This window comes from Molothrus ater, chromosome 1 (genome assembly GCF_012460135.2).
Source record: "Molothrus ater isolate BHLD 08-10-18 breed brown headed cowbird chromosome 1, BPBGC_Mater_1.1, whole genome shotgun sequence".
NCBI lineage: Eukaryota > Metazoa > Chordata > Aves > Passeriformes > Icteridae > Molothrus > Molothrus ater.
In genome coordinates this window covers 65397422-65414989 of record NC_050478.2, presented here as the reverse complement: position 1 = coordinate 65414989, position 17568 = coordinate 65397422, and the positions used below count along the sequence as shown (strand labels likewise).

General features: G+C 40.7%; 1 protein-coding gene and 1 long non-coding RNA gene across 2 annotated transcripts in view; one reads left to right on the top strand and one right to left on the bottom strand.

Annotated features, from left to right (window-relative positions):
• HIVEP1 (HIVEP zinc finger 1) overlaps positions 1-16223 on the top strand; it is a 31653-nt gene extending 15430 nt beyond the window's left edge. Inside the window, exons 4-6 of the mRNA XM_036379059.1 lie at positions 282-386; positions 11122-11639; positions 14507-16223. Of these exons, the coding sequence (XP_036234952.1) occupies positions 282-386; positions 11122-11639; positions 14507-15652 (1769 nt within the window). The 3' untranslated portion in view covers positions 15653-16223. The remainder of the gene's footprint in view (positions 1-281; positions 387-11121; positions 11640-14506) is intronic.
• The window catches only part of LOC118684274 (uncharacterized), a 51208-nt gene continuing 34885 nt past the window's right edge, over positions 1246-17568 (bottom strand). The window contains exons 3-4 of the long non-coding RNA XR_004979796.1: positions 16225-16526; positions 1246-1347 (exon numbers count right to left, since the gene is read on the bottom strand). This is a non-coding gene — a long non-coding RNA (uncharacterized LOC118684274). The remainder of the gene's footprint in view (positions 1348-16224; positions 16527-17568) is intronic.

Here is a 17568-nt window from a genome sequence, read left to right as displayed (position 1 = left end):
AGTATAAAACACATAATAATTTAGAATTTCCATCCTCTTCTATTTTATCTCAATAAAAATCTTCCTAAATGTAGACAGTGAGTTGGTAGCATTCAGGATAGTGAATCTCCTGCAGCCCTTGACAGCTTGCATTGAGGGACAAGGTTCTAGCAAGTGTGAAATCAAATTATGAGGTTGTTATAAATGTACCTGAAGAAGAGATGGACACGTTGAGCATATATTTGTAGACATTTGTATACTCACAGAGCAGATAACGTTTTCTTTTTTTTTTTTTCCTTAAGGCAATTTAACAAAACATATGAAGTCAAAGGCACATAGCAAGAAATGCATGGATTTGGGAGTCTCAGTAGGCTTAATAGATGACCAGGATGGAGAAGAAGAATTTGGTAAGAAATTAAAGTCTTCTTTCTTTATTGAATTATTGTGTCTATTTTGTCATCTCAGCTTCTTACCCTTTCTTTTCCGAAGCTTTTTAATTATTGTACAGGGAAAAGATACAGAGAGAAAAATCTTAAGAGCTAGTCCAAGGGAGCCAGAAACACTGGAAAAATTTTCACTGAAAGAAATGACAAGCATATGCTAAGGATAAATTGCTGCTGCATTTTTCACAAAGTGTTATGCAGTTTAACTTTATCACTTTCACAGATAAATATGACAAGATTGAAAATACCAGAAAAACAGCTGTTTTACTAGAAAAAATGCAGTCAAGTGTAGTACTTCTTTGAAAATAGTTGTGCATGAAATGGTCCAAGTTTTGGGATGCATATTTCATGGAAATTAAATCACTAACATGCCACACAAATCACAAATATGTTGCTGAGTGCCTTGCAAGGAGGTTAATCATCTTCCAGCATAGAATTCTGTCCTCCATCACAAATAATTGGGATAAATCTGCAGATAGAAAACATACAGAAATTAAAAACATTATTCATCTTCACCTCTTCTACTTCTTCATTAGTGATGAGAATGTTTTCAGAATGAATGTATTTGCTAAAAAACTTGAATTCTGCACTTCCCACATCCCAAGAAGATTCTACTGAAGAGGAGATGAGATCAAGGACAGTCAAAGAGGCCCAAACCAGGTTCATGAGTGACTTGCTTGTCATGATAAGAAAGGTGTGCCTGCAGCAGAGCCAGTGAGATGGAGAGCAGGATTGTGCATTAGGACAGTTTGGGATCTCGGCATGTCTCAGTGCAGTGATGGCATTTTTCCCTCCCTCGCATTCCTCTGTGGGGAGATGAATTGTGTTGCCTTGCCTTGGTGTATTTTTCTCCCTCCAGTGGAATAGTTTATTAGATTGTGGATGAGGCTTGGAGAAAAGATAGCAGTGGGGGTCTTTATTTAAGCTATAAGAGAAAAGAAAGATTAATGCACTTGCTTCCATATGACAACCACTGGCAGAATAAGCGAATCATCTTGAATCTAATTCTAAATAATGCTGGGAATATGACTCAGCTGCTGTGATTCAGTAGTGCACTAGGTAGAAAGAAACCTGTGTTTTTCCCATTTTTGGCCTTCTTCAATGAACTCTTTTTTCATAAGCAAAAAATATGTCTCCCTTCACAATTTGAGGTACCAGATAAATAACACAGAAGATAAGCAGTAAAGCAAATGACTGTATTTTTCTTACAGAGGAACAATTTTTATTAATATTTTCAGTCTTCATATGACAGAAAAATTGTCACTTTTTTAAGCAATATTCTCTAGCATTTGACATTTTCATGAGTTGTGTAAACAACAGGTGAACAGATATTTCCACTTACTAGAAAACATTTTATTGATTGATAAATTGATATTCCCAATTGCATGCATTAAAATTTGCATTTGTGATTATAATGCAATGGGAAATGTTTCAAATGTTAACTGAATTTTCAGTAACATGGGGTCAAAGGAAGCCACTTCAAACATTTGTTGAATGAATGCTTTCCTTTGACTTCAAGACTGTTCAACTGAAAGAGAGAGAGGCTTTCCCTTTTTACATATCATGTACAGGCATGTTTGACCATAGCATAAGTATATTATATATGCACTGAAATATGTTCTTTGCTCAGCACAGTAATTGAATAAATGAAATACTCTATTTTGGAAAAAAAAAAAAAAGCACAGACACATACAGGATTTGTTACATAATCCTTGAAGTTCTTCATAGAATTTAATTTTATGGCTACAATGCCTATTTTGTTTTTCCCCAAAATAGAAGATGTAGCACTTCTTTCTTTAACTGGAGCCCCAAACCAAAATAACCACTTGGTGATAAAACCCTGCCTTTTCCAAAGGATCTGGCTCAGGTACCCATAGCAAAACCAACAGTGCAGCACAAAGTTCAGCACTAGAAACCTATCCAAGAATCAGGGTAATTAAATCCCTGATAAAGGTGCATTTGCTGCAGCCAAACCAGTCCAGCCTCTCCAGTTGCTGCAGAGCACAGGGCATTTACAATTATCCATGGAAATTCAGTGAGTAGCCCTGCACTTCAAAAATGTGATTTCATCTGTCTGCTCACCAGGCCAGCCATGAAGGTTTTTCTCATGATAATTCAGAATCTTTTTTGTCAGCCTATTTTAAGGCAGAATCAGGAGGGGAAAAAAAAGTGTGATGTATTTACATGTGTGGTTTTTGTTGTATGGTTCAGTTGCCCTCTCTGAAATCCTGAACATGCTAATTTTAGGCAGCGTTTGAATCAGCTTCAACCACCTCTTTGGCTGCCCTTTCCCCAGGGCAAAGCAGCAGAGCTCACACTGGGGCCAGCACCCCTCGTGCCAGGTCTGGGCTCAGGGACAGCCCTGGCAGCAGCACGTCACCCACAAAGGACAGTGTGATGGGCCATGAGTACGGAGCTGCACTTGTGGTGTTACATCTTTGGTGCTTCCACCCCTCCTCCCTCTGGCATGCATTGCTGGCACAGATGTGCCACATATCCTTCAGATGTTTTAAAAACCAAATCTTCAAATGCTTAAATGTTTGGGGTTTGGTTGTTAGAAATGTTCTGTCTCTTAAAAAGTGGTCTGTCTATTCCCATCGCTTTCCTCAGCTGGAAGGCAACGTGAGAAGCAGTAGAGGAAGGTGCAGAAAATCTGATAAGAAATAATTATGACCTCAGAAAAAAAAACTTCTTCCTGAAGACTGTGTGAAATTGGCCTGTTTCCTGACCTGTCTGTCTGTCTATCTGTCTGTCTCCACCTAATTCATTATCTGAACATTTGGGACACTGATTATTCTTATGGTAATAGAAATGTCTGCACCTTTGCTTAAAATAACTAAGCTGTATGTCTTCCACTAGAATTCCACTTTGAATTAGAGAATTTACCCAGAAATTTAAGAAAGCCACCAAAGGAATTTGCTGGTTTCAGTCATTTGAAGCTTTTTTTTTTAAAGTCTGGGTAATCACAGTTATTTGAATATACAATTTTTTGGATTCATATGAGAAGCCAGCTGTGACCGACAGCAGTACAGATTAAATGGATGCAAACTGAACCAGGAGTGCAAACTCAGGCACAATCCTGAGCACAGGCAGACACACACACAGAGTCTGTTTTTTCAGTAATCTGAGAAGCTGAAATTTTGTTGTGTTGTGGTGTCTCGGGAAAAAAGAAAGATGCTCTCTAGCTGTCTGAGACTGTATGTGATCAGAGCTTTTAACATAGCGTTCTTTGTATTTGGACTTGTCATCATTTGGGTATTAGTAAATACTTTCTGGCCTGGGTTTTTGTATTCAAAACGATTCCCTCATCCATTTATCTTTCATCTTCTGCTCTGTGGAATGTTCTTGTCACCAAAATACAGGGTTACAATGTGAGGAATGTTAATATCTGAATTAAATTGTCAGAGGAGGTGAACTGTTTAGTGTGACAGACTGCAACTGGGGATATCCTCTTTGGCCCTGCTCACATGCTCACACAACATTTTTCTATCTAGTCTTAAAAACAACAATAGCATGTGTTCAAATTACAACAGTTAAAAACTTTGAACTTGTAATAAGCTAATGTATGAATGGTATGGTATGTCTGAGTAAACTTGCACAAGAGGATTTCTCGATAATGAAATCAGTAGATGGGCAGAACATTTAAGGGGTTTCTCTGCAGAAATTCTATTCCAAAATATTTATTATTTTTACCAGTAAAAATAATAGTAAGTTTCAGATACATGTTTATAGATATCTACACACACACATATTAAGAAAATACTTTCATTTTCTGCAGTATTATTACCACAGTTCTAAGTTAATTAGCAATATGTTACTTACAGTAGATTTTAAGTCAGTTTCAATGGCTCTTCATTTGCTTAATCATGACTCAGTCTACTTTCACTGAATCTGCATTTAAGAAGTGAAAATAAATGAAAAGCCTTGCAATAATATACTCCTTTTACAAAGAGAATGGAAGGCTGGTTCTGTGTAGTTTACAATAATTATTTAAATTTTTTTTTTGGTTAATATCAATGTCTATTTTTCAACTAGATGTACATTAGGCATGCTGAAGCCCTACACCCACAGTCTGACATTAGACTACCTAGTGCTAGGTTTGATTTACAATATACAAATTACTTTAAAAGGTTTAGGTGTAAATAATTTCTTTAAGCAGAAGTTGCTCTTACTTTTTGGTGTAGTTTCACTTCATTACTTTCTGTCATCTTAGGAGTGAATGTCAAAAGCCCACAGATTTTCTTATTCTCGTTTTTGAGGAGCCCTGGTGATCACCAGTCTGAAGTTAACCCAGTAGATGTCACTGTGAGTCCTGTAGAGCAGTGGGCAGTAGCTGAAGCAAGACTGAAATCCTATAATTGAAGCCTATGAACAGGCCTAGAGTGACAGGCGGACAGCAGGGTTGGGTACAGGTGCTGGCATTGTTTAACCCTATCTTGTTTACTGCCCTTTAAATTTGTGTGAATGGCTGTGGAAGGAACTATTGCAAGTCTAATACAACAGGTGAAAGGCAAGTCTAAGTTGTAATTGTTTAGAAGAATGGAGTGAATTGATGACACACAGACCTCACTTTCTGATTTATGATCATATTATGACATGCTGAAAAATATTTCTGCATTTCTTGCCATAGTCTACATTTTTCTTGAGTTTGATGGAGAATATATAAAATATATATTATGGATGCCTTATTTTTAAATGCTTTTATGTAAATGCTAGTCCATAACTGAAGATACTTCCAGAACTTGAGACAATGAACACTGCTTTGTATTACTCAGGTGCTAAAAGCCAATACATGTAATGAATTTAGATTTAGATACTAATAGATAGTGAATAGATACTTAGTAAAGTAGAGCTGCATACTTATACTCTGCATAAGTAGAGCTAATGGCAGTCATATAGTTATCTACATAACTGCACATTTCCTTAGGAATCTGTAAAACTGAGCAGTCCAGCCTTGTATTTTCAAGCCGTTCTTGTCTTCCTGCCACTGAAAGAATGAAAATGAACATTTTTCTCTTTATGTGACAATCTACTTAAATATTATTAAGTTATAACTAAATGTGACAAAGTTACAAGCTTTTGAACTTCATCACTGGATTTGGTGCAGAAATTGCTGTATCTGTAGCAGGTCCTCAGTAAGTCAGGTCACGTGGCAATGATACTGCAATTAAAATTAAAAGCTGTAAGTTGAGGTTCTGAAGAACCTTTATTTTAGTACTTTGCAGTATGATGATAATTAGATGGCTGTTGTTAAAACCATGTACTGTAAGGATTCCTATAGGGAAAAACCTCTAATAAAATAAAAAACTTCCAAGTACATAAGGAGACATATTTCAATTACCAATTTATAGCATCCCAGCTATGGAAATAGCAATATGTGGACTTACTAGCCCCAGGCACTTCGCAAATGGACATGTTAGGATGCTGATAATTCCAGCTAATGCTATTGTGCTAAAGAACGTAGAGTTCTTTCTTTTCTGCTCTGGGGTAAAATGTCGCTATAACAGAACCTTGTCCAACAAGCTCAACACCAACACCACAAACACAGTACAGAATTGACCAACTGAGGACTGAAATAAATGAAGGACCAAGGTATTTTTGCCTATGATTTGTAGACTCTTCAATACATAGGATAAAAACTTCAGTTTTCTTAAAAATAATTGTAGCTGGCATGTGAACAAAATCCCCAGTCAAAAGTTTTGTCCATGTTTCTATTAAGCCTTTACTTCCAGCTGTTCCTAATTTCTGCAGAGTTCAGGTCTGTAAAATTCACTTACTTGTGTGAAGTCCAGGAAGAAGAAAGAGTCTTTCTAAGAATTTAAAAGAAAGATGCAGCAGTTGACAGAGAATGAAAGGCATCACCTACTCTTCCAAAAAGACTCTTTGTAAAGAATTGAGGCTGTCTTGAACAGTTTGTCTGTTAAAATGGTGAGAGTTGAGTTACAAATTCTAAAGAGAAGTAGCTTTCATAAGTCTTCACTTAATAGTGTGAAACTTTTTTCCTGTTTTCTTTTTTAAAAAAGAAACTGAACTTTCATGCCAAAAGCCATTTCTCCATATGTTAGGAGATTTTAAATTTATGATACATCCTTCATTTGAAAATACCGTACACCATTTTACAACCTCATACAAAGTTAAACACAGAAGTAATTTTGTTCCTGCTGGAAATTGAGTCAGTTTTAGTTATATGTATGTATGTGTGTGTATATATATATATATATCAGCTACATAAGCATATGGTTATGATTGTGCATAGTTCAAGATAGGAAGTAAAGAATTATCTTTCCCCAATTAAAACTGCCAGGGAACTTTAGTAGGCAGGGTACAATTACCAGAATGGGATTGGAGCCAATACTGCTTAGTTAAAAAGACACTGCTTGGAAGAGAATCTTCCACCACAAAGAGTGGTCACAGCCTCAGCCCGATGCCTCCTTCAGAGGAGACCCATAACCCTGCCCGGGTCTTTTAAAACTTCAGCATTGGGTCCTCTTGAACTCCACCGAGGCTTAGTGGGATCACTGATTGGAAAAGCCTGGGCACCTCTTGTTTCAGCAAATGTGCACTCACGTATAAAAGCCAGAGCAAAGCATTCCTTTGTGAATTGCCAGAACAAGGAAGTCAGGAATCTTATTTTTTACTCATCTGATGTTGCAAAGTGGTGTGGGAGTAAGGGAACCACATTCATTGCTGTCACCTCGCCTACACTGCAGGCTCTGGCTCCAGGTAAAACCACACTCAAGTAGAAGCTGGCAAATGCACAAAGGGTGGAGGTAAACAGGGAAACAATAGAGGGAAATGATATCCCATGGAGTCCTGCATGTAAGGAATCTGTTCCACACACAGTTTCCCTTTCTCTTTCCATGGCTTTGTTGTAGAAAGCTGGGATGTATGCAGAAAATTCCTACATAAGCAGCATTTCCTAGTAAATCGGTAGCATTTTTAAATGTTAATTTGAAAGAAGATGGTTTCTTCTAAATCATTGTTTGCACATATTTTTTCCTTGCTTTACAAATGCATCAAGTCAGTCTAATCACCTCAGGTAATTCCTCTACCAGTAGAAACAATCATTCATTATTGACATCAGCTTTCATAGAAAATGTGATTCATGTGGAGAGAGGGAAAAAAGAAAGGCAAGAATCAGTAGGATTTCATAGAGAATAGTTATGTGACATTGGTAAAGAGACTGAATTTAAGAGGGAGTCCAGAGTGAACTCTAAGACTTTGCAATGTGCCCTTCATTATTTAAAGAGTTGCAAGAAAGCTGTAGGTCACCCTTTAGATATGACACATGGAGAAGTCTTCAATATCTGTTGAGGCATTGAGGAAATCACAGAATATTCTGCGTTGAAGTGACCCACAAGGATCATTGCAGTCAACTCTTAGCCCTGCACAGCACCATCCACAAGAGTCACACCATGTGTCCAAGAGCACTGTCCAAATGCTTCTTGAACTCTTTTAGGTTTGGTCCTGTGACCACTTCCCTGGTGAGCCTGTTCCAGTGCCCAGCCACCCTCTGGGTGAAGAACCTTTTTTTAATATCCAACCTGTCCCTTCCCTGACACAACTTCAGGCCATTCCTTTGGGTCCTTTCACTGGTTACCAGAGGGAAGTGTCGGTCCCTCCTCTTCTCCTCACGAGGAATTGTAGCCTGTGATGAAGTCTCCCCTCAGTCTCCTCCTCTCCAGGCTGAACAAAGTGACCTCAGTCTCTCCTTATAAGGCTTGCCCTCAAGGCCCTTCACCATCTTTCTTATGCTTTGGATGCTTTCTAACAGCTTGCTATCTTTTTCATATTTTGCCTTCCAAAACTTCCCCCAGCACTGGAGGTGAGGCTGCCCCAGCTCAGAGCAGAGCAGGACAATCCCCTCCCTTGCCTGCCTGGCCATGCTGTGCCTGATGCCCCCCAGGACAGGGTTGGCCCTTCTGGCTGCCAGGGCACTGCTGGCTCATGTTCAACTTGCCATCGACCAGGACCCCCAGGTCCCCTTCCATGGGGCTGCTTTCCAGCCTCTCATTCACCAGTCTTGTCTGTACAGCCAGGGCTGTCCCATCCAAGGTGCAGAATCTGTCACCTTCCCTTGCTGAATTTCATACAGTTGGGGATTGCTCATCTCTAATCTGTCACGGTCTCTCTGCAGGGCCTCTCTGCCTTCAAGGGAGTCAACAACTGCTCTCAGTTTTGTATCAGTTTTGCTCAGTGTCCCTTCCAGTCCTGTGTCCAACTCATTTATGAAGATTTTGAAGAGCACAGGGCCACAGATGGGGCCCTATGGAACCCCACTAGTGACAGGTTGCCAGTCTGATGTCGCCCCACTCACTGTAACCATTTGTGCCTGACCTGTGAGCCATTTTTTCACCCATCACATGATGTGTTGTTTATCCAGCTGTGGGCTGGACATTTTATCCAGGAGAATTCTGAGAGACACTATCAAAATCTTTACTGAAATCCAGAAGGGTTACATCAGCTGGCTTCCCTTGGTCAACTGCATGGGTTACCTTGTCACACCAGGAAATCTGGTTTGATAAGCAGGACTCTCCTCCCATGAAGCTGTGCTGGCTGTAACCAATGGCTCTGTTGTCGTCCAGATGTTTTTCAATACCTCCTGGGATAATCCTCTCCATAACTTTACCAGGCACAGAAATGAGACTGACTGGTCAGTAGTTTCTGGGGTCCTCTTTCTTGCCCTTCTTGAAAACTGGGACAATGTTAGCCAGCTTCCAATCAGCAAGGACCTCTCCAGATTCCCAGGACTGCTCAAAAATCAGGAGAGGCCTTGCAATGACATCAGCAGTTCTTTAAGTATTCTCAGATGAATCCCATCAGACCCCATAGACTTTAGGCATCCAGCTGGAGCAATAGTTCCCACACAACTTCAGAGTCGACTGGGAGTTTATCATTCTCACAACCATGGTCCTCCAGCTCAGGGCACTGGGACCCTCCTAGTTTGTCATTGGTATTGAAGGCAGAGGTAGTTGTTTCCATTCAGAAATCAAACATATGTAGATGTTCTAACATTTTAGATATGTTTGCTTTGCAAGTTACTGAAAAAACACTGTTTATATGAAGAATAGAAATGACAGAATTATAGAGAAAAAAATACCAAAAACATTTAGTCAGTCCACATGTTGTTGTTAATAATATCTTTAACGATCATACTTGCCATAATTTTGGAATGGAAGTTAATGAATTAATTTTTCCATCAAAATGTATTTTCTATTTTTAACAGCTTTGTCTGTGGATGAGAATTATAAATTAAGACTATTTAAAATTCTGCTAAATATTTTTGTTAGGATCATTCCAATGACCTGGAGGATTTGGGGTATTTTTAATAACATGTCAGACATGTTCATGTCTGCTGTAGTAAATGTAGGAAATCTAGTTTCCATATTTAGCTAATGTACAAATTATTGTGTAGGCAAAGCAGGGGAAAGTCATTACAGGGGGATTTTTCCAAAGAAGCTATTAGTTCCCAATTGCATTGCTCATTTGAAACCCTAAAGGCTTATAATGGTGGGTAACTTACTGAAAGATAGCTCAGTTAAGCTCATTTATTTCATATGGAGTTCAAAATGTTGGTTTTGGTTTTGGTAACTTAGCAGCCTAAAGTATAGGCAGTATATTCAAATTCTTTTAAGGGCCTGATTTTTTTCAGAATTGTTCATTTTGATGGTAAGTTGCTTTGTAGGTAAGTAAGATGCTGTTCCCTAGAAAACTATCTCTGAGATTTTATCTAACCAGACATCTTTGGTTTTACAGAGCCAAATGATTTTTATGCAGATATGTTTTTTTGGACAGCTTAAGAGACAGACCTTTAATCAAATACAAAATATTAATGTATTTAAAGCATTTTGTCTTTTATAAAATGATCCCAGACAGTCTGGCTTGGAATCAGACATAGCAGATGGGATTTTCTGTCGCTTTACTAAAGACAACTCTCTTTCCAAGTTAGATACAAAAGAAGGTGAAAAGCTGCAGTTTAACTGTATTTTGTAGAGAAATTTACCCCTAGACAGAGGTTTGGCTGTAAGGAGGGCTTCTTTATGCAAACAAAGATTCATAGGTAAGTTTTGATACAATTAATGCTTTCTTGGCTCTTAGGACATCTCAGGTAATTTTTTAATAAACCCTTCAAAACATTAGTGAAGTGAAGAAATCTAGTAGGGTCTAATTTTGGTCTCTTTTGCCTGTTAATGAGACAGATTCTTGACTAACAGCTTCCAGTCTTTCTGTTTGCATCCTTCAAAAACCTTTGTAGCCATGATTCATATTAGGTACAAGGACACCCACTTACGAGTCAGAGCCAGCCAGAGAATATCCCACTGCTAAGGTTGACAGACCAGCCCCTCATAGCTCTGGGAACCTAATGAACCAGGAATCTGCTCACTGCTCCCCAAGCAGAAGAGTGAAGGGTGACTTTGAGCAAATGGTTACAAGTGGCATGAAGGAAAACAGCCAAATCCAGAAGGTTAAAAACAACATAGAAACAGAAGATGAAAGATTATATAGCTGTGCAGTTAAATATGTAAGCTGGAAAATAAAAACCAAAATTTAACTCTACCCTGTTGCTTTGCTGCAGTGGGGTGTGAGTGGAAAATACATGTGCCATGAGGTTTTTTGCTGGTTTTAGTTGTTCTCTCCTGCTTCCTTCCCAAGTCAGCCCAGGACCTTCATTGTCTTAACTTCTCTTCCACTTTTGCAGGTGAGAAGCAAAGATTTGGCTATGACCGGTCAGGATATGACGTGGAGGAGTCTGATGGTGGCGATGAAGATGAAAATGACAATGAGGACGATGATGAAGACAGCCAGGCTGAATCAGTGCTATCCACAACACCCTCGGTGACGGCCAGCCCCCAGCACCAGCCCTCTCGCCACAGCCTGCAGGATGCCGCCAGCACCGACGACGACATCAGGCTTCCAGACTGCTTCACCGGGGCTCACACGGACTCCATGGATGGTCTCCCAAAAGCACTGCTGACCAAGATGACCGTCCTTAGCACAGTGCAGTCAGTCAGCAGGACCTCCAGGTCGCCAGCAGAGTCCACCCATCAGGAAGCACATGAGGACAAAGCCCAGGAGAGAGGAGTGGGTCCCTGCGGTGCTGATGCGGCACTGACAGACATTGCTCCTGCATCTCCAGGTCGCCAGATGTCTGTGGATTACCCTGATCCACATACAGCCTTGGGCCACTCCTTAATACCAACTGCAGCTCTTACAAAGGTAGGAGTGTCTGAAATCAGGGAGAGAGTAGGATTTTAAGTCCTCCTTCTAAAAAGACCTTCTTGGAGATTTTTCAAAGAATAAAATGTTTGCCTTTCCCTTCATTCTTAGAATTCTTCGTGATGAGTCTTTCAGAAGAGTTAAAATTAGTCCAAGCACAAATATATAGGACTGTAGACACAAGGATGTTGTCAGAGGATTGCTTTTCAAATTCTTAAATTTGATTGTAATCTTCCTGAAAGGTTTAATTGTAATATGGTCATTTCAGCTGATGTTTGGAGCTGGTAGATTGTATTACAAATCAGAAGGAAATAACAAATACGTGGAATGAACATACAGTGGTTGTTATGTTTTCAGGGGAAAGTGATAGAATTCAGCAATCAGTTCAGTCTGAAATCTGATGATACAATCATTGGTAATTCCAAAGGGAAATTAATCTAGTCCCAAAGTGTTTTGCCTTATCACTAAAAAAAAAAGGTGCAGTTGTTTATCTATCCTCCAAATATGCTTAATAGTAGAATTAGAAAGAGCACCAGATGTTCAAGGAAACTAGAAGATTGCCCTTGCACAATAACAAAAGGAGAGATGAACACAGGACTGAGACCTGAGTTCCCAGTGCTCTCAGCTTTTGTCCAAGCTGAAAGAATATTTTAATCAGAAAAGGATGTATTTTGCCCATGCACGTGTTAGACATGTGGATTTTCAAAGCAGTGTGCAGAAAGATGAGGTCAGTCTGTGTGCAGGTCTGTGGGAGCATTCAGTAATTTTGGCAACTGTTTTTTTTTTAAACTGTGCCCATGAAATCACAGAGAGAAGTGGCAGGTGCTGAGCCTTTTTCATTCAGCAGCAGCTTTAATGAACTGCGATGGGGATGGTACAAGTCACTTACCAGACTGATCCTAAAGATACTTTTTGGAATTTTTAATTCTTGCTACAGACCATGAAGGCATTCGAGCTTTTCAGAGCAATGTTCAAAAAAATGAGTTGTACAATAGTTTAATCAAAGCACTGCCTTCTCCATGATGAATGCAATATTTAGAAATATTATATAAAAAGAATTAATCATTTAGGTTGGAAAAAATATTGAGATCATCGACTCCAAGCTTAAACCTAACTGTATGCAGTTACAAAAAAGTAGCAGAAAAATTTCAAAAGCATAAAAAGTAAAAATTTCAATCTGTTTTAAGTACTTAGTGGTTTGTTTTTTTCTTTGAAAACTTACAAATGTACTCTACTAGATTTATTTTTTACACCATTTAAGATAGCAAACTGTTGACATGGAGAAACAGTAAAAATTATTGCTGCATTGTATTGTTTGACATAGGTTCATCCTGGCTTGTAGGAACTGTGAGTTCATGTGGCAAATGTTAATTGGAGCGAATTTGTAGTGTGACAGAGAATAAAATGAAGTGGTCTCTGATCACTGTATATGCCTGCCTTAAAATGGGAAGGGTCCTAGTATTTGGAGTTTAGGTTCCATTGTTGCCGGTGGATACCAGAAGGACATTTAACTGAATGTACTCCCTCATTAAATAGAACCACTGAAGCCTCAAGTAAATATTCATGCAATTAAAAATGTTGAATGGTGTTCATTTATATAGCTTGAATAATTGTCTACATTAATATATTAAAAAAAAAAAAAGGAAGGCATGTAAGTAATATGAGGAAGCAATTCCTTTCCAGATTTTCTTTTCCTTTCCTAGACCAAAAGAAGCATCAGCCTTGTGTCTCTAGTGGTTAATCTGCAGTCTGTTCCTATTGTGAATGGTTGTGGATCCCAGATCTTGCAATCGAGAAAAGGAGTCCTCATAGCTCAGGAAGGCTGTTGTACATTCCTTCAAAAGCATCCGTACCAGTTTATCAGGATCTCTTGTGAGGTGTCAGTTCTGAGAAAGATGTTGACTTCTTTCTCACACCCATCTTCTCATTTAGACGGGATGGCACTGCATAGCCAGTTAATCATATTCTCCCTTTGCCAATACATTTTCTACAAGCAGATTTCAAAAGTATTTCTGTCTGGTGTTGAGTTTTTTGCCTGCTCTAGGGAATTTTTGAGAGTTAGGACTGTAAAAACTAAGTAAGGTTGCAACAGAGTGTGTGTGCGATCAATGTGCCAAAAACAAAAAGATAACCATGAGATTGCAATTGCACTTTCAGACTACTCGTTTTAGGAGGTTCTAGGAAAGGAATTGCAAGCCTTGGTCAGTAACAGGCTGTAGGAGAAGAAAAGGGAGGATAAAAATAGTATTATAAATCCAGGTGTGTGCACCAAATAAATCACAGTGAGCTGAGGCAGCAATGGGATGTGGATCCCACATCTCACTCCAGTATCCACCCATCACCTCCACTTCTGCAGGAGCTGTAGTTGTCAGCCATCTCCTGTCATTGCACACCCTGTCTGTCTCACTAGAAGCACCTATGACAAATGTGCCATGATGCTGCCTCTGCCTGCTGGAGGCTGTAATGCCTTCAGGAGAGGAACCCAGTGCATCAAAAATGCCAGGTTATGCTTATTTAACCTTCTTGCCTGAGGTAATTTCCACATAAAACAGGTCTCCAAAGCCTTCTCACCACTTAAAACACACATGCAAAATATATTCAGCAATGTTTTTGAGCACCAGTGTTTGAGAGAAATTAAGCAAGGGTAATTAGCAGAGGAAAATGCAATTAGTGGGTGAGGAAGGAGGTGGAAAAAAAGGAAGGAAATCAGTTCATTGTTTAAGCTGAGCAGTATATACTATGAACCATTTTGTTGTTTTTCTTTCTGAAAAGGGGGCATGGGAAGCACTCCCAGCTCCCTCGTGTTTTCATGTCACTGAAGGGTATGGTGGCTGCCACATTAACACTCCTGTGTGGTTCTCTCCCAGGGCACGCCCTCTATCAGCTCCCCGTCCTCGCTGGCAGACCACAGCATGCCGACACCGACAGCGCCGTCACCCTACAGCGAAATCCCGGAGGAGAAGCCGGCTGCCGAGCCGAGAGCTCCCCAGACTCACCTCTTCAGCCACCTGCCCCTGCACTCGCAGCAGCAAGCTAAGGCTCCCTACGGCATGGTGCCCGTCGGGGGCATCCAGGTGGTCCCTGCCGGCCTGGCCACCTACTCCACCTTTGTTCCCATCCAGGCGGGGCCGGTGCAGCTCACTATCCCAGCTGTGAGCGTGATTCACAGAACTACCAGCGCCCTTGGCGAGACAGGCGGCACGGCCCCCGGCACCACTGCGAATCCCGTGGGAGTCGCCGAGGTGAACAGCGTGGTGCCCTGCATTCCCATCGGCCAGGTGAGCGTGCCGGGCATTCAGGGGCTCGGCACACCCAACCTGCAGCCTCTGCCACCGCTGGGCATGGAGACAGTAAACATCCTGGGCCTGGCAAACACCAATATCGCCCCGCAGATGCGCCCTCCGGGAATTACCCTCAACGCCGTGGGCCTCCAGGTGCTGACAGCCGGCGCGGCCCCGCAGGGCACCAACCCCAGCCCGCAGGGACCCCTTCCCAGCCTGCAGATCCTGAACATCGCCCTGCCGACCCTCATCCCCTCTGTCGGCCCCGCCAGTGCCGAGGGGCACGGAGCCTCTGAGGCACCCACCGCAGGCTCCAAAGCCGGCGAGGTCCAGCTGGAGCTCGCTCCTGTTGGCTTCCCCACAGCCGAGGCCGGCCGGGATGCTTCTCCTCAGGCGGTGGCTGGTGGCCAGCGGTACGGCGGGAAGAGCCAGCCTGAGCCCAATCCGCTGACCAACCCCGCTGGTCCCGGGAAAGCTGATCCTGAAAAGACTGACCTCGCCAACCCCAGCAAGCCAAAGCGTGACCTCCCTGCCCTCCAGGTGAAGAGGGCTGCCCCAGCAGAGCCCCGCTCCAAGGCAAATCCCAACGCGTTAAGCAAGTCCCCAGTCCACCGAACTGTCACCCCGGACAGACAGGTACCCAGGCCGGCCGCCCCGCCCCAGCGGCAAAACACGGTGCAGTTTAGCGATGGCAGCAGTGACGATGAGGATAGACTTGTAATAGCAACCTAGTTTTTGTTTTTAATTGTGTTTTTATTTTTAGAGTTTTTTTGGGTTTTTTTATAACACTTGCAGGTTTCTTTGCAAACCTTCCTTTCCTTAAAGCACATTTTTCTGACACAAACCCATTACTAATCTTCGTGCAATCATGAACTCTTGACCAATAATTGTTGTTTCTTGTCAGCTCCAGCCATTTTTGTACATGTTGTATAGACGATTGTGCCTTTTTGGAGTTTTATGTTTAGAAACCTGTACAGATTGTTGAATATATATATATAAAATATATATATATAAAATATGTATATTAAAACCAGGTAGTTGCTTGTGTTTAGTAAACATCCTATGTCAGATAAATAAAGGATTAAATTATATGTTGCACTGTTAAATGTAAATTTTTATGGCTGTGGGACAAAGTTTCTGTGTACAGATCTAGTATGTAAAACTCCATATTTATTGTATCCATATTAGTCTTGGAAAAGGGTCTGTCCATCTTTCTTGTGTAAGACGGTAGCTTTACACTTCAAAGAGAAATACAGTATCTGTGTTACAAAATATTACAGTAAAATTTTGTTTACTGACTTTACCATTGCTTATGTTGTGCCTTCTTGATGCAGTCCGGTAGCTAGAGAGGTGCTTGACTCGTTCCTTTCAGTGCCCTTCTGTGCCCTTCCAGCTGGTTCAGCTTGAAAGGATCTGGTGGTGGTAAAAGCCCCTGTGGTTTCACCTGCCACGGGAGAGATAGTAACTCACCGGGCTTTACTTGCAGTAAAATCTTCCATTCAAAACATCTGGCAATTGCAGAGTGGGGAGGGAGTCCCTCAGCTTTCCATAGAGTGAGCATCCATCCACCTTGTGTTTCTTCCCTAACTAGAATTTGAAGACTTGCCTGAGGACAAATGGCAAAAGGGTCATAATGAAATATTTTTTTATTTGTAATCTTGAACTATAAAACCACTTTTTACTGACATTAAAATGTTGTTACACAAGAAAGGAATAATTCTTTGTGTGTTAATTGCAAAATCCGCCATACAGCTGGTGAAAAGGCCACTACTGTAATGAGGGTTTGGCATAACTCATTACCATCAACCTCTTAGGAGACTGCATTTCAGGAGATCTTCATTTACAGGTAGACAAAGCCATTTTCTCCCTAAAACAAGTCTGTCTTACTCATGCAGGGAAAGAAGAAGGGACTAGAGGCTTTACACATACAGTTAATGTGCTGTTTTAGCAACAAACCCTTCATACTAGGCATACAAACATGGATGGATCCCAGAATAATGAAATTTAGTACTCCTCTGTTTGCACGTAGTGAAAACAATGCAAAATTATCTCTGAATTGTTTGGGTATTCCAACAATGGCAGGAGACACGTTTGACAAGTTACAGGGCTACACATTTCTAGAAGTTTCAAATTGACTTGGGATTCATGCTACAATTTTTAAGTAGAGTTGGTTTCCTGCTGTGTCCTTTTATCACATTGTTACAGAAGTTTTTATAACCCCTTTAATAACCAAATTCCAGTAGGAAACTGGAAGGTGTAAATTAAAAGCACAATCACCTTTTTGGAATTAACAAGGATGAACACATATAAAACAACTGGAAGAAAAGGACAGGAAGCAAATCTGGAAAAAAAAAAGGGAGCGAATTTGAATGTGAGCTGGGCTGCATTGTTCACAGATTAACTCCTGTATCCATCTCAAGGAGCTAATTCATACCTTGCACTGCTCATATTCAAAAGCAGCAGTACCCTAGATCCATTTTTAACTTTACACTGGCTTTTGTATGGTACTCACATTGTACCCATTACATTATTCCATTACGGCGTGTTGTAAAACTGTAGGCGATGTTGAATGAGCTTTATTAACTTCCAGAAAGAGCACTTCAGTAGCAGAAAGCCGTTTCTATTACTCATGATTATCAGGCAATTGT